Genomic DNA, 19,334 nt, shown 5'->3' with positions numbered 1-19,334 from the left:
TGAAGTGTCACGTGTCACCAGCAATTTGATGAAATCCAAGAACCATTTATTTCACTGTTATTGTGATTGCACACAAAATATTAAAAAGATTCAACCAGTTAGCAGTCAAGAAAATAGGACAACTGAATTTTATCAAAAATGGATATGACGATATATATTCAATGACTGAATTTTGTCAAAGATCTGAACCTTACATTTAACATCATGAGGTAATATATTTCCACTTTGTTAATGTTAAAAAAAGAATCCAGTAAGCAATAAACAAAGCCTATTTCATTGCACAGTATGTAAATGTGATTATTGTTTTCTAATATGTTTTATAACTTGGAATGCATCAACATCACACAAGGATAATTACTCAAGTATTTATTTCCTCAAATGAGAAGTTTACATATGAGACTCACCAAACACAGTCATTACTGCCTGTAGAATATATAGCACTTACAAATACTTACATTTCTGTACACTAAACAAACCTCAGAAAGGCAATAAATATTAATAGATATTAGTGCATATATGTGAAAAATAGGCACATCTTATCATGTATTACTCAGTTATCTTTGTACTCTATATAATGCATTAAAAGATAAGTTCTAGTGTAAAATTATCCCAAATTACAAATAAAAACACCAGTTTACAAAAGTATAAACTATATACTGAATTTCATTTTATAATCAATAGAAAATATAGAATAGACTGAATTTCAGTTATACCGTTAACACAACCTTGTATTTCAATCTTAATCATTCAAGGAGATACTTCAGCTTAATAAGTGAGGGCTTTATAAAATTATTTATTGTATAAAAGAGCAGTTAATAGTTCTACAGTAAAATGTATTTATGAGTGGCACTATGCATGGATTCTGATTCAGTGCAGTTACAACTGAAAACATGATTTCACCATTTATTAATTTTAATATCTGCTACCTCACACAGTTATTAACAGCAAAATGTTAATAGTCTCCAGGCACATTAGTGAAAGAGTTCATATTTAAAAATTCAGATCCAGCCAGAAAGAAAATTTTAAAAATGGCTTGATTGCTTTTAGCTCTTTTATTTACCAAGTACTTTATTAAAACTGTTGTATCCTAGTTTCTAGAATTTCATGTGCCATGTAAGGTCTTGTCATCTTACACATACTGGCAAGTGACACCCACATTTGACCTCCACTTGTAAGTGCTGTAAGTTCACCCACCTGGGAACGAAATTTGATCAGACTTTGCATACAACCTATGGGCAACAGTATAATATTATTGCAGTAATGCTAGTGTGTGCATTGTTGCATTTTGTCATTAACAGTGCATTTTCTTACTCATGCACATTCACTGTTACACTTCAGCTATGTTTGCAGATTTACACTCCATTGTCTATAGCATTTTCACTAATTGCCTAATTCTGTGCACATCTTGATAGAAGTTAACAAGACATCCTTAAATAGGGCACCATGAAAGTGTAAATTTGTTGAGACAATATTACCAACCCTAACTCTCCAAGTCAGAAACTAAGAGTGACAGCAACAATGCTGTTTTCTGTTTCTATAGCAATGAATGAATGGGGAAATTTGAGAAAGAAATGTAATTCTGATCAGGCACTGTCAAGATAATCTATACAATCTTCCAGAAGCCATGGACCACATTCTGGCCCTTCAGAAATGAAGGTTTCTATTACAACAAATCAATTTAATTTGATTATGAATGAGTTCAACACACATTCAAATCAAAAACATGGAGAGATTGAGCATGATATTAACTTTAAGGATAGTTCTATTGGCTGGGGTAAATAAGTATGCTTTAAATGCAAGTAAGTTTTAACTGGTAAACCTTACATGACATCTTTCTGTAGTGTAAGAAATGGTATGAAATAATTTGAATATAAACTTATACTTATTTAGCATGAGTTTTGTAGACCACACTATAACACTGTTTTAGCACATCATTTGTCAGACCATATTATAACACTACTTTAGTACATTATTTGTCAGACTGTACTATAACACTGCTTTAATACATCATTTGTCAGGCCATATTATAAACACTACTTTAACACATCATTGGTCAGACTGTACTATAACACTGCTTTAATACATCATTTGTCAGGCCATACTATGCTATTACGTCTGGAGATAGTATGTTACTAATTCAACCATATAGGTAATATAATATTTAAGATAATCAAGTTTGATATTTAATTTCTTAGGCACAGCAAAGCATGTGCAATGTTTAAAGGCAAATAACCATCAAAAAACATGAACAGAAAGTCAGTGATTAGAAGTCACAAAAACATCAGCTACTTCTTCACCCACCTCACAAACTGTCATCATAACCCAGAAATAAATCATGTTAAACACTGATTATATCTTTTAACATAGAGCCAATTTCAGTGTTAGTGTGGTGTAATAGATACAAAATATGAGCAGCAACCAAGAAATCAGTCTTGTTTGAGAAATTAGGGTTCAAGTGATACAAGTAGCCTCGTTTATGAAGTACAAGTAGATTTTATTATGTTTCTAAGGCTTTAAATATTGTTTCACATGAAAAATAAATATACTAAGGTTAAAATTATCTGTGAGTAAGGTGTTGTGAAGATGTTTTAAGTTTTACTTCCTCAGGGCTGAAGTGAAAATAAACAGAATAATTCCAACATGTAACATTTGGCATTTTGAGAAGTAAGTCCACTATTTCATGAGACACTTCTGGACTCTGATATTATCAACAAATACCAGGTTTAAAGAACACTAAAACTGCATTTCCAGTCTGATCTTACAGCCAAAGTAAAAACACCACTATTCAACACTGATGATGAATACCTCATTAAAAAAAAAAAAAATTATGCAGGTAGGGCACAAGTAATATTCACTAGAATGAATGAAATGTTGACAACTATTTGTAAACAATGCATCAATTAACATGGGAAATAGAAAGTGTAGATTTCCAACATCTTCCATAATAACTCTGAAGGAGAAGCTTCAGTGTTTTACTAGAGTTATACAATTTGATATGAAAGACATAGCTACTGACATAACTCACTGGTCTGATAACATCATGAGGCATAATCTTGGTCAATAAGAATTGTGGTTTTTGTAACACCATTTAGCTGTTGTGTACTGTGAATTCACTAGATGACTTGGCCTTAAATAGACAATCAACAAGATTTTCAAAGTCATGTTATCCTTTTTACCAGTTACTTGTATCAGTAAAACACAGGTAAGGGTTAAATAACTGATGGGAAAAAACTTTGTGATCCAATGACACAGACCTATCTACTTGCTATTTTATCAGTCTGTCTGTCCAGTTTACACTAGGTTGAGCTAGCAGTTTGTATCTTGCACAATCAGATTAACACTTTTCTAAAGGTTTCTACAGGTAAATTTATAAAATACAATATTAAGGCAATCAGTCATGAAAACCAGGTTGATCAAGGAAGCATCCACATTGGCATGTTCACCCAACAGAAACTGAAAGTCTCAAAGAATGTCATATATTTCAATATGTTCCGATCAAGTAATATATTTTGATAGTGAAGTGCATATGCACTTAAATACCTGTCCTTAAAGGATGATCTACTTAAAAGTCCAAAATTTGTAATTCAGAAAGGTAATCAGATGCAGAGTTTCCTCAGATTCTTCACTTTGTGGAGAAGTTTCCCATGTTGCTGCAATTTAGTGATCCAAGTGAGCAGTAGAAACTCTCTCAGATGTTTCTGAACTATCAGAACATAAATGATAATGCATTCCTGAATTAATGTGGTTGGAAATCAAAAGCTACAATAAAGGCAAAGAAGCTGGTAATAGGAATATTAGAAAGTGTACTTCTTGTGAGGGCATAAAATCAGTCCCACTGATTTCTCAAAGCCCTTTCCCTTGGCTGTGGTTTCGCTAGATAATAGATAGGGACAGTGGGAATCTCATTAATCCATTCATGCACGTCACTAATTAGATGACGAGGCATTTGGCTACCTACAATACAGATAATCCAATAGTATGTTATTATACTATAATATGAGTAACAAAGGGGACGTACTCATAGAGCAACCAATGTTTGGCCATCTTTGTAAAATGGCCAAACTGGTAATCACAATTACCCATTCATATACTGATGAGGAAAGGGTGTTTTCCTTGGTTTGACAAAATATAACCCCCATTCAGATACAGTTTGATACTTGATGACACACTAGCCAGTTTGTGGTAGTGTCATCAAAGAACATCAATAGGTAATATAATGATGTCCGGTAGTGTCATCAAAGAACATCAATAGGTAATATAATGATGTCCGGTAGTGTCATCAAAGGTAATATAATGATGCGGTAGTGTCAATAGGCATCAATAGGTAATATAATGATGTCTGGTAGTGTCATCAAAGAACATCAATAGGTAATATAATGATGTCTGGTAGTGTCATCAAAGAACATCAATAGGTAATATAATGATGTCTGGTAGTGTCATCAAAGAACATCAATAGGTAATATAATGATGTCTGGTAGTGTCATCAAAGAACATCAATAGGTAATATAATGATGTCTGGTAGTGTCATCAAAGAACATCAATAGGTAATATAATGATGTCCGGTAGTGTCATCAAAGAACATCAATAGGTAATATAATGATGTCTGGTAGTGTCATCAAAGAACATCAATAGGTAATATAATGATGTCCGGTAGTGTCATCAAAGAACATCAATAGGTAATATAATGATGTCCGGTAGTGTCATCAAAGAACATCAATAGGTAATATAATGATGTCCGGTAGTGTCATCAAAGAACATCAATAGGTAATATAATGATGTCTGGTAGTGTCATCAAAGAACATCAATAGGTAATATAATGATGTCTGGTAGTGTCATCAAAGAACATCAATAGGTAATATAATGATGTCTGGTAGTGTCATCAAAGAACATCAATAGGTAATATAATGAAGTGTCATCAAAGAGCATCAATAGGTAATATAATGATGTCTGGTAGTGTCATCAAAGAGCATCAATAGGTAATATAATGATGTCTGGTAGTGTCATCAAAGAACATCAATAGGTAATATAATGATGTCTGGTAGTGTCATCAAAGAACATCAATAGGTAATATAATGATGTCTGGTAGTGTCATCAAAGAACATCAATAGGTAATATAATGATGTCCGGTAGTGTCATCAAAGAACATCAATAGGTAATATAATGATGTCCGGTAGTGTCATCAAAGAACATCAATAGGTAATATAATGATGTCCGGTAGTATCATCAAAGAACATCAATAGGTAATATAATGATGTCCATGGAAGTAAATGATTTTGAAAAAAATACTGATGTCATCAAATTTATATTAAATCCTGCATTTCTTGATCTATTCTACATTTACATAATTAAAAAACAATTTGCAAATCAAAACACGGAAGAAGTCACCATTTCAATCCTCATTTTTCAAAAACAACCCTGTACCCTATATTAGGTCTCTGCAACAATGCTGCTTGCTAATTACTTTCATTTACATTCTAAAAACTGGACAGCTCTAACTGTATATCATCAAAATTGTGATATTTTTTCTGGAAAAGTTACAGAGTTTTATCGGCTCTGTACAGTTGCACTTGCATTGGAAGGGACAGGGGGGAATGGATGAATATCTTGTCTTGAGCCAAGGCATTCAGGTGGATTCACCTTTAATACACTTTGTCCACACTCTGGCTTTTATGGAGAAAAGGGAGTTTGGTTCAATGACTCCACAGTCTGTAAAAAAGTAGGATATTTTTGTTAGAACCTGTGTGAAGCTCATGAAAGAAGGACTTAAGATAGCCCATTAGGGAAGCACAGTTTTGTTCAGTCTTAGAAATACCATGTAGAATCGGGTAATATTTTGATGTATAGGACACCATGGATGAAGTTTAAGTAATTTTGAACTGAGAAAATAAGTAGTTTTAAAACTATCTTGTGTGTATACCATGCTTCTTATTTTAAGTATATGATGGCATGTTTATTCTACAACTCTTCTAACCACTGTAGTAAAAATACTGTACCCAATTTATTAGACCTGTATGATGTGCTACAGTGCAAATCCATATGTCCATATACCATTTACTTAACCACGATAATGTAAGTCACCCGTAATCTCTTACCAAAAGTTAAAACGTCTAAAGCGGTCTTCATAACTGCCCAGCTAGCCTTCATCCAGGAGCTTCTGACAGTTCATTAGACATAACAAACTTGTAGATGATATTTATAATGTTTCTGAACAGAACTTTATAAAAATATCACTAGCTTGAATATTTGGGCTCCTTGTTTACAAATACAGAAAAAGAAGGCAAATGAAAAAGTTACATGATGATATTACTTGTACATGTACAGGGGAAGAGATGGGTGGTGAGAGCTTGATTATAAACTTAAAACCAAATTTCCTGTGGCAGAAGCCCAAAAAGAGACCTGTCCTGAGCCCTAAGATTTATGCAGGTGGCACTGGCCCTGTGTATCATTGAAACAGTTATCTCCTGGTGTTTCTTAGCACAGTAACTTTACTTGAAAATTTGCTTTAGATACAATATTGTTTTTATAAGTTCAAGTTTTATTCTTGATTAACATAATAATCACGTTAATTAAACTTCTCTCTTATTCACAAACTTCATAAACCTGCAAGTCTGGCTACTGCATTTAGTCAAAATGAAAAAAGGTTTTTATTAACTTAAATATTTTACAATGAAATAAAACCATTAAGGTGAACAAATTCTCTGACTGCTAATATTTTCATTTATGAAAAGACAGTTTTTAAAATAATCCATATAATTATATTGATTGAGATTATTGTTGAGACAATATTTTTAGAATTTTGGTAACTGCAATCTGAATGGCACCATGATTAGCTAATCACTCTTTCTAAATCATGATTGAAAATATTCCATCTCAATCTCCATGTTACTAGTATGATGTAAACATTCGTAATTCACCAAAGGAAAAAAAAAACAGTAAAAAACACTTTTGATCTGAAACTCATTTTGCATAAAAAATAAAACTTAACATATACTTCTCTTATATCTTACTTTTTCTGTTGTGTTGATTCTAAAATATCACTAACAACAATTTGATAAATGTTCTTAATCTCTTAAGTAACAACCTAATTGAAATTAACAGAAAATATCTAAAAGAAAAATAAAATTTCACTGTAAAGATTTCACATAAATAGACTCGTACATTACCGAGTTTTATCAAAGTATCTCAAAAATGAAAAATAACCAGTATGGATAAATACATTTTTTTACCTTACACTCTGTAATGGTTAAGACCCGTAATCTCTGACCCAAGTTTCACACAGACTGTGCTATCTTCATAACTGTTCACCCAAAGAGCTTTTTAAGGTAAGCAATACATTAAAATATTTCTAACTGAAACTCAGAGTCTTTCTATGAAAATATACTTTTAATAGCCTAACTGAAAATGAAATAAAACTACATTAATTATAACTGTTTCTTGGCCCGCAATTTTCTGTTCAGTAACATCAAATAAGGTAGCCCAATTTTGAGTAAGATATCTTCCTAACCTTTAAATTAGTAGTATTTAACTGAAAATGAATATGTCAACAGAATTATGAAAAGCTTTGATGAACAATAAACTTCTCAAATTCCATGGCTTCAATAACATGCAAATAACAGAGTACTGTACTGTAGCAATATCTTTCTAAAATCTAGTTATAATGAAATGGCATTGAACTTTAAATAAAAAAAATGGACGTTTTTAACAAGTAAACAATTTTTTTTTGCACACAGAGGAGATAACATTCATTTAGATAGGTTTATCTTATCATTACTTAACCTAAAAAAATAGGACAAGTCAATCTCTTCATAATTCAAATATTAATGTTCTAACATACTGTGACTTAAAAAGAATACATTCAACCATTAGAAGTTTTACTTTTTGGAACTTTTTACCTGAGTAAACTTGCTGGTGGGACTTTATACCAATTGTCCTATTGCCCACTTAGGAAATGGGACAATGCAGAAGTAATGCAAACATGAACTAACACAGACAATCTGGAACTTATCAAGTGGTCCCTTACAAGTCCAGCACAATTCAGGCTAAGAAGGTATATAATGATGATAATGATGGTGCACATGTTCATGAAAGTGATGGTGCTCATGCCTCTGAATCACCACCTGAGAGTTACTGATGCTGTCTTCCTTAGACATTTCACCAAGGTGCTCTTTCTTTAACCAGTCAGCTACCTGTTGCATTGTTCGCATCCTTTCACGTTCCCGATGTTTTTGCTTGTGATGGTGGTTTGGAGAAGCCCCTGCTGCAGAAGCTGTAAACGTAACACCTCTGTTAGTTCGTTGCTTTGCTTTAGGAGAATTCAAAAAGTTTGATTTTGAATGATCATGAACATCATAAGACTTAGATCGTCTGTGGGGTAGTTGCCTCTCCCAGTCAAATTTTTCTTCAGGGAGTAAGTCACAAAGATCAAAATTTAAGTTCAAGAAATCATCTTTCTGGTCAGAAAACATACGGTAGTGAAAAAGTCTAGCAGTAGTATTGGCATCATGAGACTTTGACCTCTGGTGACTACAATGACCTAGCTTTTTATTACAGTGATTTTCTGTGACTTCTTGGTGGTAGGGCATTCGAGAGTCCAAATGATTTTTTTCAGACAGACCATAGGAAAAAGAATAACGAGATTCATAAGGGAGCTTTTCATCACCATCCAAGTTCAAATAATGATTATATCGATCACAACACTCAGTTATATGGTTTCTACAACTACGATGATGTCTGTGTCGTCGCTTGTGCCAATGCTTTTCTCCGGGCTGTCTCCTTTAGAAAGAAAAATATGTGATTCTTTATAAGTTTACATAATAATTAGAAGTACTAAATAAACAATAAATCATAACTTGAAAAGTTAATATATTATATACCTTTCCTACTGAAGTTGTTTGTCACCTTTAAACTTTTTGCACGGGGCTTGGTATAATATATACAAGAGTTTATACATACACCTGCACATTAAGTACTTATACTATAACTTTTGATGCAGTATGTCTATCTTCAGAAATTTTTGTCCACAAAAAGTCAAATTCTTTGATCAAGTATTTTTACTAAAAATTTGTTTGTGAAAATATCGAGCCTATTTCATTCCTAGTCTGAGCACAAAGTGATTTCACGTCATGATTAGAAAACTATTCTTCACCCCAAAAACTCTAAATATTATTTGTGTAGTCTCTAAAACCTCCTAAATACATTTCAAATGTTTGTTTTCAATGAGACTTTATATATTGTCTTATTTTTTTGCACTCTAACAATGTGGGGTCTGCCAATTTGACTGACCTCGTAACTATAAAAAAACAGAAAAAAAAAGGAAAATAAATATAAATTATGCTCTTTTTCATGCTAGAATGACTACAAATTATGATAAGAAAATACAAATACAAATATCTTAAGTTTTGTAATGTTATATATTTATTAATTTTTATTATATTGACCTTTCAATGGTGCCTGGTGAAATTTCTTGTCATCACAAATTACATAACTTGAATTGATGTGGTGCACATGCACTCAGGTTACCATATCCAATGACATAAAACTGACCTCTAGTCTTTAAAACGTGATCTTGCCTTAGCCATGTTTCAATGGACTAGTATTTTGTAACATATAATCATATTTAAATTATTATACATTATTATTATTTATTATTATTATTTAGAAATAAGTTATGGTTATCAAACTTATTTTTCTTAAAATATAGAATAATAAATAAAGAAGTAAAGCAAATAATTCTTTCTTCTAGCTGCAATTTTTGAACTTTGACAACTTTTGTTGCATGTAGAAGATATCAAACAAATTATTTTTCAGGTTTCTAAGTTGTATTTAGGTCTAAACCAAATATAAAACTTCGAGCAAACTAAAGACAACCTAATTCATTGAAATCTTGATTCGAAAGAATGTGATAGCCTTTTAACAGATAAAAATGGCTGAGAAAATCATTAAAAAAACATTCTAAGCTGTTGATTGGTTCTTCACTTGTCATGTAATGAAGTAAGTCTATATAAGGGACTGTTTCCAAAAATAGAAAGAGATGAACAGGGCAATTGTGTTTGAATCACCACACAAGGCATATTTCAGCAACATAAAAATATACGAGATTCTTATTGTATATTCTGGCTTGATGGTATTGGTAATTTTTGAGTTCCTAATTCATATAAAACCATAGACTTAGTATTTTGACATCACAAACATAATTTTAACCAGTGCTGTAGCCAACATGATTCATAAGAATCAATATTCAGGTGCATTTCTTTTAAATTAGAAATTAACTTGTATACAGTATTAAGGTTTGAATTATAATCTATAATTTGATACCATAATTACCAACATACACAGCCTTTAACCATCATGAAAGGGTTAAATTTAATAGTTTTACCAATATACACATGCATGTAATCTATTGTGATAAACACACATCAAAATGCTCACCTATTTTCCTCTGCACAGTCTAAGCAAGACTTCTCCACACTCTCTTGTATTACCTCCTGTCTCTGTAGTGAGCTAGACCGGCAACCCCGCTGAGATTTGGGAGTAGCAGGATTACACCCAGTTGGCTTTGTTTCAGTTGTGGTTGTTAGCAAGTTGTTAGTCACTGGAGAAGAATTATGGCACTTGAATTTTGAGTTTTCTTTCTCTGGTGATGAGAAGGATAAATAGGTGGAGCAGGTGTTTACACTCTGGTTACTACATTGTTTATATTCATTCATTGGTGTTTTAATGTTGTCCGTCTCTTTTTGAGTCGTACTTTTAGATGGCTGAGGAGCTTCTTTCTCTGCTGGACTTGTTGAGTCAGGTGAGATCGCTAACCTCACCTTGATTGTGCGACTACCAGAAGGAGGAAGCTTAACTGATTTTCCTAAAGTTTCGTGAATGGATCGTACTAGTCCTGCAACATCCTAGAGAAAATAAGTCTTATTTTACATACAATGAATACTTATAGTTATTGACAAAACACTTCACAAAGCTTGCAATTAACCAATGACATTCTTAAATTTTGCCAGTTGATAAAGTTAGAACTGACACTGATATACACTGGCTAAAAATTGATAAGCCAGTAAATAACACTAGCATAAACTATAAATTGTGGTTGAACACTACCTAGATATACAATCTTTAACATGTTTTATTTTTCAATTGATACCTTTAGAAAATCTTAATTTTCAAACATGTTTTCAAACTTTTTATCTAATTAAACAAATATTTAATGCCTGTAAAATAATCACTTTTATTTTAATAAACAATAAATCTGGCTCTGATATTAATAAAATCAGCTAAATACATAATACAGCTGGTATTGATAGACACTAATTAATATGAAATTACTTACATCTTTAGTGACATTGCCATGTCCATTAAAATTATATAGTGTAAAGGAAAACTCCTGCTTCTCTAGATCACTCACAGATAAATCACAAGAAACTTCCTATTGAGAAAAAAACATAACAAATTTAAGAATAACTGATGACAATACCACCTGAAACAAGACACTTTGAATTGGAAAACCACCTAAAAAGTTTAAGCATTATAAACACAGTTCTGAAAGTATGATGAAACAAAAAAACCTGATAATTGAAAAAACAAAAATGAACAAGTTCAAACACTACTAATAAGAATATTGAAGTGGTGATAACACCATATTAAGATTATGTTTTGAAACAAAAATAGCTTCCCTTTATTATTATTCATATTTATATGGAATAATAATTTACACTTCACAGGAAAAACAATCTTACATACTACTGTAAGCAATAAAGTATAATCATCTCTCAATAATATTGTATCTATACATAGAAAACAAATTAATTAACCAATTAATGCCACATGATATCTATTTATCTAACTTACATGAACTGCTGCTGGGTGGAACATTTGAGATAATAAGCTTTAACTTTTGCATATTCGTTCTAGTTACTAACACTAACTAAAGATAGCGCCAACTAAGGTATACAACATTTAATGTGCTTTACTTTTCCACTCATCCTTTTTGCTTTTTTTAAAATCTAAATAAATATTTAATGCTTGTAAAATCAGTTTTAATATTTTCATTCAATGGTGAGAACTAAATTAAACAGCAATTTAAACCTGGAAATTACTGTATTTGCAAATAGTTAAACAAAACATAAACAAAAGTAATACTAATTGCATAAGAGGCCATTTTTAAGTTGCTGATGGGAGGTCATCTCAAGACATTTTTTCAAATATCCAAATATCTCAATTACAACTTTCAAAATCTGTTGTGTAAACTTTACATATCCAGTTGTTTTTTAATACTTGTGTATTGGAAATCCTGGAAAGACTAGTTCTAGAGAAACTATCTTATAATAAAATGTTTGTATTTACATGTAGCTATTCCTGAGAACTACCTTTTGTGTAAAGATTATACAAGGTAATACCACCACATCTCTTTCTTTTATAGCATTGTCTACCTGTTATGAGAGCACTAGAGAATAACTACTCCCGACAAGATAAACTCATCAATTGTTCTGGTGTGACTGCCTTTTACAAACTGGTAAAGTAGAATTATAATTAATTAATATTTGTCATAACACATTAAGTTAGGCCTATTATTTGTTTCAACACTACATGATGAATCTACTCCTCAGAGATTTTCAAGAATCAAAAGAGCATAAATTAACAACATTTAAACTACATTATGTTTGACATATCCATTACTGATGGCATATTTTGCTACATCCAGAGCTCTTTAGGCCAGCTGGAATAAAATGAATATAGCAGTGGTAAGAATATTTAATTAAGCTGTCTACTTGTTACAAGAATCATAACAGCCTTTTACAGGATGGGGAAATGCACTGTCATCAATAGATGTGATGACTATAGTTTGGTTGGAAAGCTAATAATGTACATTTCCTAATTTGGAAAATCTCTAAGAGACTAAATTAAGAATGTAGTGATACAAAAATATAATAAGCCTAAAATAATGTCTAATGATAAATGTAATTAATTAAACTCATCATTTGTCCAATAAACATATAAAACTGATGGTTTGACCATTAGAAATGTATAAAGAAGAAAAAATACATTAACTTGTATTTATAATCTTAATTCTTGTTTATACTCTCTTAAATCAGTTTTTAAACTATTTTTTAAAAACATGAACTACTTTTAAGTTTAATTTTCTTAGATGTTTCTTGTGTACCTAACTTAATCAAATATTTTTTTAATTATTTTTCAATAACAGTTAATTCTTCAGAGTAATAATTCCTTAAGAAAGGTTTTTCATTATGAATGAAAGAACTAGCAGATAAATACAAAACATAATTAATTGTCTAATATTTCTAATTTCCTAAAAATTATATCTCTGTCCTATTATTTTCCATCACAACATACGAAACAATTCAGTTTCTTAGTTCTGTTATTTCACAATCATTAACAATCACACCAACCTAACAACACCAGTAAAAGCCCAGTGGACAACTGGTAGGTGTGGGTGTGGATACTAAATGTTACATGAGGAAAAAAAAAATCTTTGGATCCTGTTTCAAGGAAGAATTTTTTTTTGTTAAACTAATACAGCAGATCATATAGCACATAGCTCTTCTTAGAAACTTATAACTTGGAATTCTACAGTAGCTTTACACAAATCAACAAACAACTGTATGTACTAGTTCCATGATTAAAACAAAAAAGCAAATGCTTTATGCAGTACTAACATAGTTCTTTAATATCACTTACATCAGTAACAACAGAGCTGTTGTTTTCTTACTTACATGACCTTTTTATATTTTATTCTACTACATAATGAAGTATTTGTTGGGCCATGTAACCCACTGTGGTTTTTCTCAGCTGTCTTTTACTTTGCAGATTGACAATCAACAAGCTCCTACAAAGACCTTAAGAGTTACATATTGATAACCAAGGACATATTAGGATATTGTACCCTCAACAAGTAGTGGTATCAAAGAGCCTCAAAGTTAAATGAGAAAATTCCCAATCCAGGACTACTAATTATAAAACATAATGTTTGTTTTCTTCCATCTCTCATACTTGTACTTCCAAACTCAGAGTATTCTTTGGTGTTAAATACATTTTATAATATCCCAGTCTAAGTTTTTTCAGCAGTATTTATAAGACTTAAGGGACTTTCAGTTTATCTGGATATGAGAAGTGATGCAGTAAACACCTGGAGACTAATGGCTAATTTTATAAGAAAAATTCTTTGTAAAAACTGACAGAATAGCTGCCATTAGCACTGCTTATACACGGTTGAAAAACTATAGTGTCACCTTAAAAACAAATGAAACGTGATTCTTTTACAATTTTAAATAACCTGCATAAAGACTCTGCCATAATATAGCTTGAATGAAATCCATCAAAAATCCTTTTTCATGGCTTTATTTCTAATTTGGGGTACGTCTTTAGCTTTACCTTCTTCTCTTGAACAGGTCTCTATTATTATTATTATTTCATAAAAGACTTTATACAAGAAATGGCAGAATGAGTAAAAGACATGAAACCATGATGATTATCACAAGATTTACATAACTGCAGCAATGAACTAAAGTACAGTGAGGGCTAAAAACTTGTATTGCAGCTAAAACAAATATTTTTAAATTATGTGTTGCTACCCATATCACCACTGATGGAAAAAAAAAAAAGGGGGGTTTATATATAGTTTTCAACAGTTATGCTGAAATTAAGAGAAAAAAAAATACAAAAACTGACATATTTTGGTTCTATGAGTGGTAAAATATTTATTATTAATAATAGTTACAATAATTGATGAAGATTTTTTTAAGTTTCATTGTGCCAAAGAATGTTGGTTTTTGGTTTTGCTTTTAATATAATAGCACAAAATGCCTAAAAATAAATTACATATGTTAAAATTTAATAAAAAACAAAAGAACAACTAAACAAACTAATTTAAAGTTTAAGTAATTAGATAAATAAGTGGCATTCATGAAATTTACAAACATAAGCATGAACACAGGTGGAATATTTTTATTCCTCTTTTAACACTTTAATATAAAACTAGTTAGTGGTTTGACATAAGTATTCATGTTTTTTACTTTTATTTTGCTAATAATAAACACTTACATTCATGCTTAGCTCTGTTCTTTCTTCCTTTTCACTCTTTTCTTCCTGTGCCTTTTCTGGTTTGTCTTCCATGCTGTACTTGTTAGCTAACTCTGAAAGTAGTGCTTCTGATTGAAGATTAACTGTAATGATAAATACACATCTTTTTTGAGTTTGTAACAAATGAGCCTCAAACAATAACTAGTTAATGTGTCACATTGTACCCCACCCCACTTCATGTAGTCTAGGTATTTCAAAACTGTATTAACTGATGCATAGACTGAATAATTGTTTGTTTACTTTTTAAACTAAAAACCCCACAACAAATCAACTTTCATTAAGAAGAGACCATCATCTTCAGTTTGAAGAACAGTTGGCTCACCAGTTTTAAACACCATTATTAGAATCTGTGATATATCCACTGTTTAACAAATGTTTAATTATTGTCTACACTAAGACAAGTTATTGGCTCAACAGTTCCTTCTCCAACTCACCCTGTCCTCTCCATCTCACAGTACGATTCCCCTTCTGTCATGCCATCTAGCTGTCTCTTCTTCCTACCCCGAGGTAATTCTCTTAATTTCTTCCTTCTATGACGTTCTTCATCAAATTATCTTTCCCACACCTTTTGCTTTTTATGGATTTTTACCATCAAGGTTATATTTTCTCTATCATTTCAAGCTCTTTCTCATTTACTTGTCCATTTTGTCCAGGTGCATTTTTCCATTTGTTACAAAACCAACATATTATAAAAGCTCTCTAAAATTTTAATGTATTCTTTTGTCAGTATATATATCCCTTCTCCATGCAGTTCAACATTCTAAACCAGTCTTTATTGATCTGTTTACTTATAAGCTCCTTCCTTTTCCTGAATGAAATTTTAACCATTGAAATTCTTGACTAATCTCTTTTGTTCATTTTTCGTCATTTTCAAGAGTACTTCCAAAATATCTAAACTGATTACAGCTGTTGTCCATTAAGTGATTTTCATTACCTTCATTTTGTGAACAATGATTTGGATTCCAAAATGTTTTGCTGTCATGATCAAACCCTCCATTAGTTTTTGTAAGTTATCTTCAGAACTAGCAACTAAAGCTTTGTCTCCCATAAACTAATTTAACCGATCTTCACACTGCCATCTGTACTTCCCTAACCACTACTTGTAATAAGCGTTGAAAAGTTTACTTATCAATAAAAAAACTTAAAACCTAAAGAAAAACATCATATCTATGCCTATTGTTCACATTTCTTTGTGTGAATCAAACATACGGTTTGTGTTTCATGACTTCATTGTAAGTTTTATTATTTATTTTTAAATGTATAAACTGATTTTTCTTAATACTGACACTGTTTTCTGCAACACAAAAACCAAGAATAAATTGTTCCTATGTACACATAAATTTGATTATCTTTGTCTAGCATAAACATTTGTTTCCCCAACAGATACCTTTATATTAAAACCCAATATGGCAAGTATCAATTGCATTTCCCACTAAGAGAAGTATTCTTGAAATTACAACCACTAAAATAGGCTGAATTATGCTGAAATTTACTTAACATAGTCTTATCACATTTTCTACACAACTGTCATGAATTGGTAAATAACAAAACACAGGCTTGGCTTAAATGAAAATAACCTAAGAAAATAACTTATAGCATACTGGAAGTCTAAAACTAATTCTATTTCAGGAGATGTGCTATAAAAATCATCTGTACTTTTCCGTTCAATAAAGCAAAGAAAAAAAACAGTACAAAATACTAAATCAAACTAATTTTATAAGACTTTAACTTAATGTTCAAGGTCAAATGAAATCCACCTAAAAAAAATAATTTATGGAAAAAAAAGTTATTCGTATATTAGCAAAAATACGTTTCAATGACCTATAAACCAAAACTCACAAACTGAAATAAAACATAAAACCAAAATGTTTTCAAAAACTAATCAGAAAGTAAAGAGGTCTGTCTCTACATAATAAGCATCAGTGAGTTGAGTTTAACATTTAGACAAAAAACCTTATGAATATTTACTATAATCTTTGTAAACAACAGCAACAAACAAATAAATAAATACCTGAAAAAATCTAAACAAAAAACGGATCTCAAGTTTGCAACGTTAAGGTGAAGTGAACGCGTGTGTGTTCAGCCTAACAGTTTGGGACCTTGACGACGGTATCTAAAAAAAAAATGTCAAGTCAGCATGGTGTCTACTCTATCTCAGCGCTGTCATTACGTGTAAAATGCTTCATTAAAGGAAGGAGAAAAAGAGGCTGTTCCAAGAATTTGGACAAAGGCAAGTCTACGGGAGAATGCTTGAACAAGACCTTGGGGATAGAAGAGGGACAAGAGAAAGAGAACCCACCCCATTAACACAAGCATATCAAAGGTTACCGCCATCAGGTACCGGGAAAAGATGAATGAAGAAACTTAACGAGCCAGTACAAAGGCTTGCCGGGTTACAAAGGTCTGTAGTTCCGCCTGAAAGATTAGATCATGCCGTTACGAGACAAGCAACGACTTAGCCGAAACCTACTGTCCAGACTCCAGCACCTGTCTCCTAATGGTTATATTGTTCACGTTATCATAACATCCATTTTTTTTTTTCGTTTTATTTAAGGAGTAAATCACTTTTTGCTGTGTCCATGCATGTGGACCAATTTTACGTACTGACAAAAGGAAAATGCAAAACGTATAAAATTAATAACAACCATCAGAGAGAGTTTTGTGAGTACGACATGAGAATAATTGTTCCTCACATACAATTAGTTCAAAAGTTCGGAAACGTCTTCTCCACCGAATTGGCAACCACTGAAATCACTTTTATTTTCATTCAGTTGAAAAAACATGTACAGATGGGAGGCCTGGCAACCCTACATTTTCCGAGTGCATAAAATTGTTTATTTTACTTCAATCATTCTCTATAAACTATACTAGAGAAAGTAAAGTGCTACTTAAAACAAAGTTAGTTATAAAGATATTCAGCATACAAGCAATATCCCAGAATGATTTCAAGCTAAACCATCATCTCCGTTCGACAGCCAAAGCCACTGCTACTTATATCGTAATAGCGACAACATTATTTGATTTTTAATATGCCTTTGTTTGTTTACTTTTTAAAACTGAACCGTACAGTTTTACTCAAAAATTGGGATGATAACATCTACTGGTACATCGTTAGTCTTTCCACTAACAATATAACACCCTAAACGTTGAGGAATAAAGTTTATTTTCAGAGTTAAAATCCCAGTTGTCTCCTTAAGCCTAGTTTTCTTGCGATTTTCGTTTCGTGATTAGAAAATTAGATATACTCGTTTACTTCTACCGTTAACACTTTTATATGGATTATCCCATTCCTTCTAAATGTGAATGCAACGAATAGGCAAATTCTTCTACATAATATATATTGCGATTATTTCTTTCCCTTACCTTGTAAATTTTCTGTTTTCCCTAGTTCACATTCAACTTGATGCTGCAATATGTCACCAGTCAAAGACAGGGACAACCCCTAACAGAAGAAAAGATAACGGTTACATACAATATATCTTAACATCTGTCTCCCATATTGTGTGTAATTTTTAATTAAAAGTTTGTGTATATGATAACTTCGTTAAATGCACTCTAACTGTACTCTAATGAACATAACAATAGACGAGTTAAAGAGTAAAAGCTGTTTTTATTTATTGAATTATTCATTAGGGAGCGAAAGAAATATGTTACTATGTACCCGCTACTGGTTCTAAAATGGGAAATATGGACGGAATGTATTCTATCAATGAATGTGTTAGCAGATCCATGAAAAAAAAAATACTGCAAAAATTATTTACTGTAGCAAAAAACACGACTATACTATACTTAAAACAGTGCATCCAGTTAACGATAGCGTTAACATGAATCATCTATATAACAAAGATTGAAACTACAATACTCGTTCTATCATTTTCATATAGCAATACACGAGGTAAATAAAAACGGGTTTTACATTGGTGCCATTAATAATCCAACAGTAATCTTGGAAGCTTGTAACGTTACAATTCAGAGTTTGATCCATAAGATAGGTACAGCACAGGTATCCCATTTTGCAGCTTTGATTCAATTCTTTCCATCGTAAAATGAAACCAGTAGATGTCTACTGTGTGGTTCTGATTTAACCTCCAGGTATCACAACTTTCTTGTACAGTCAATATCAGCAAACCATTTTGAAATAATGATTGGATTTCTGAAACCTTTAACACTCTTGTTCTATTGACCAAAAATATCTGCAGTGAGTTCTGGATGTACACATTTAAGATATTTTTAATACCTGA

General features: G+C 31.6%; 1 protein-coding gene across 6 annotated transcripts in view; it reads right to left on the bottom strand.

The window, feature by feature from the left end:
• Window positions 1-351: 351 nt before the first annotated feature.
• The window catches only part of LOC143250874 (uncharacterized), a 45,253-nt gene continuing 26,270 nt past the window's right edge, over window positions 352-19,334 (bottom strand). For 2 of the 6 annotated variants that reach the window (XM_076502004.1, XM_076502007.1), the window contains 5 exons: window positions 18,457-18,535; window positions 15,055-15,176; window positions 11,327-11,422; window positions 10,429-10,895; window positions 6,621-8,772 (listed from right to left, as the gene is read on the bottom strand). In XM_076502004.1, the coding sequence (XP_076358119.1) occupies window positions 8,040-8,772; window positions 10,429-10,895; window positions 11,327-11,422; window positions 15,055-15,176; window positions 18,457-18,535 (1,497 nt within the window). In that variant the 3' untranslated portion in view covers window positions 6,621-8,039. Of the gene's footprint in view, window positions 8,773-10,428; window positions 10,896-11,326; window positions 11,423-15,054; window positions 15,177-15,527; window positions 16,665-17,104; window positions 17,798-18,456; window positions 18,536-19,334 lie in introns of those variants that run through there. The other 4 variants (XR_013028415.1, XM_076502009.1, XM_076502008.1 and 1 more) reach the window with 4 other exon arrangements.

The sequence above is a fragment of the Tachypleus tridentatus genome, chromosome 5, assembly GCF_004210375.1.
Source record: "Tachypleus tridentatus isolate NWPU-2018 chromosome 5, ASM421037v1, whole genome shotgun sequence".
Taxonomy (NCBI): domain Eukaryota; kingdom Metazoa; phylum Arthropoda; class Merostomata; order Xiphosura; family Limulidae; genus Tachypleus; species Tachypleus tridentatus.
This window is presented reverse-complemented; position numbering and strand designations above follow the sequence as displayed.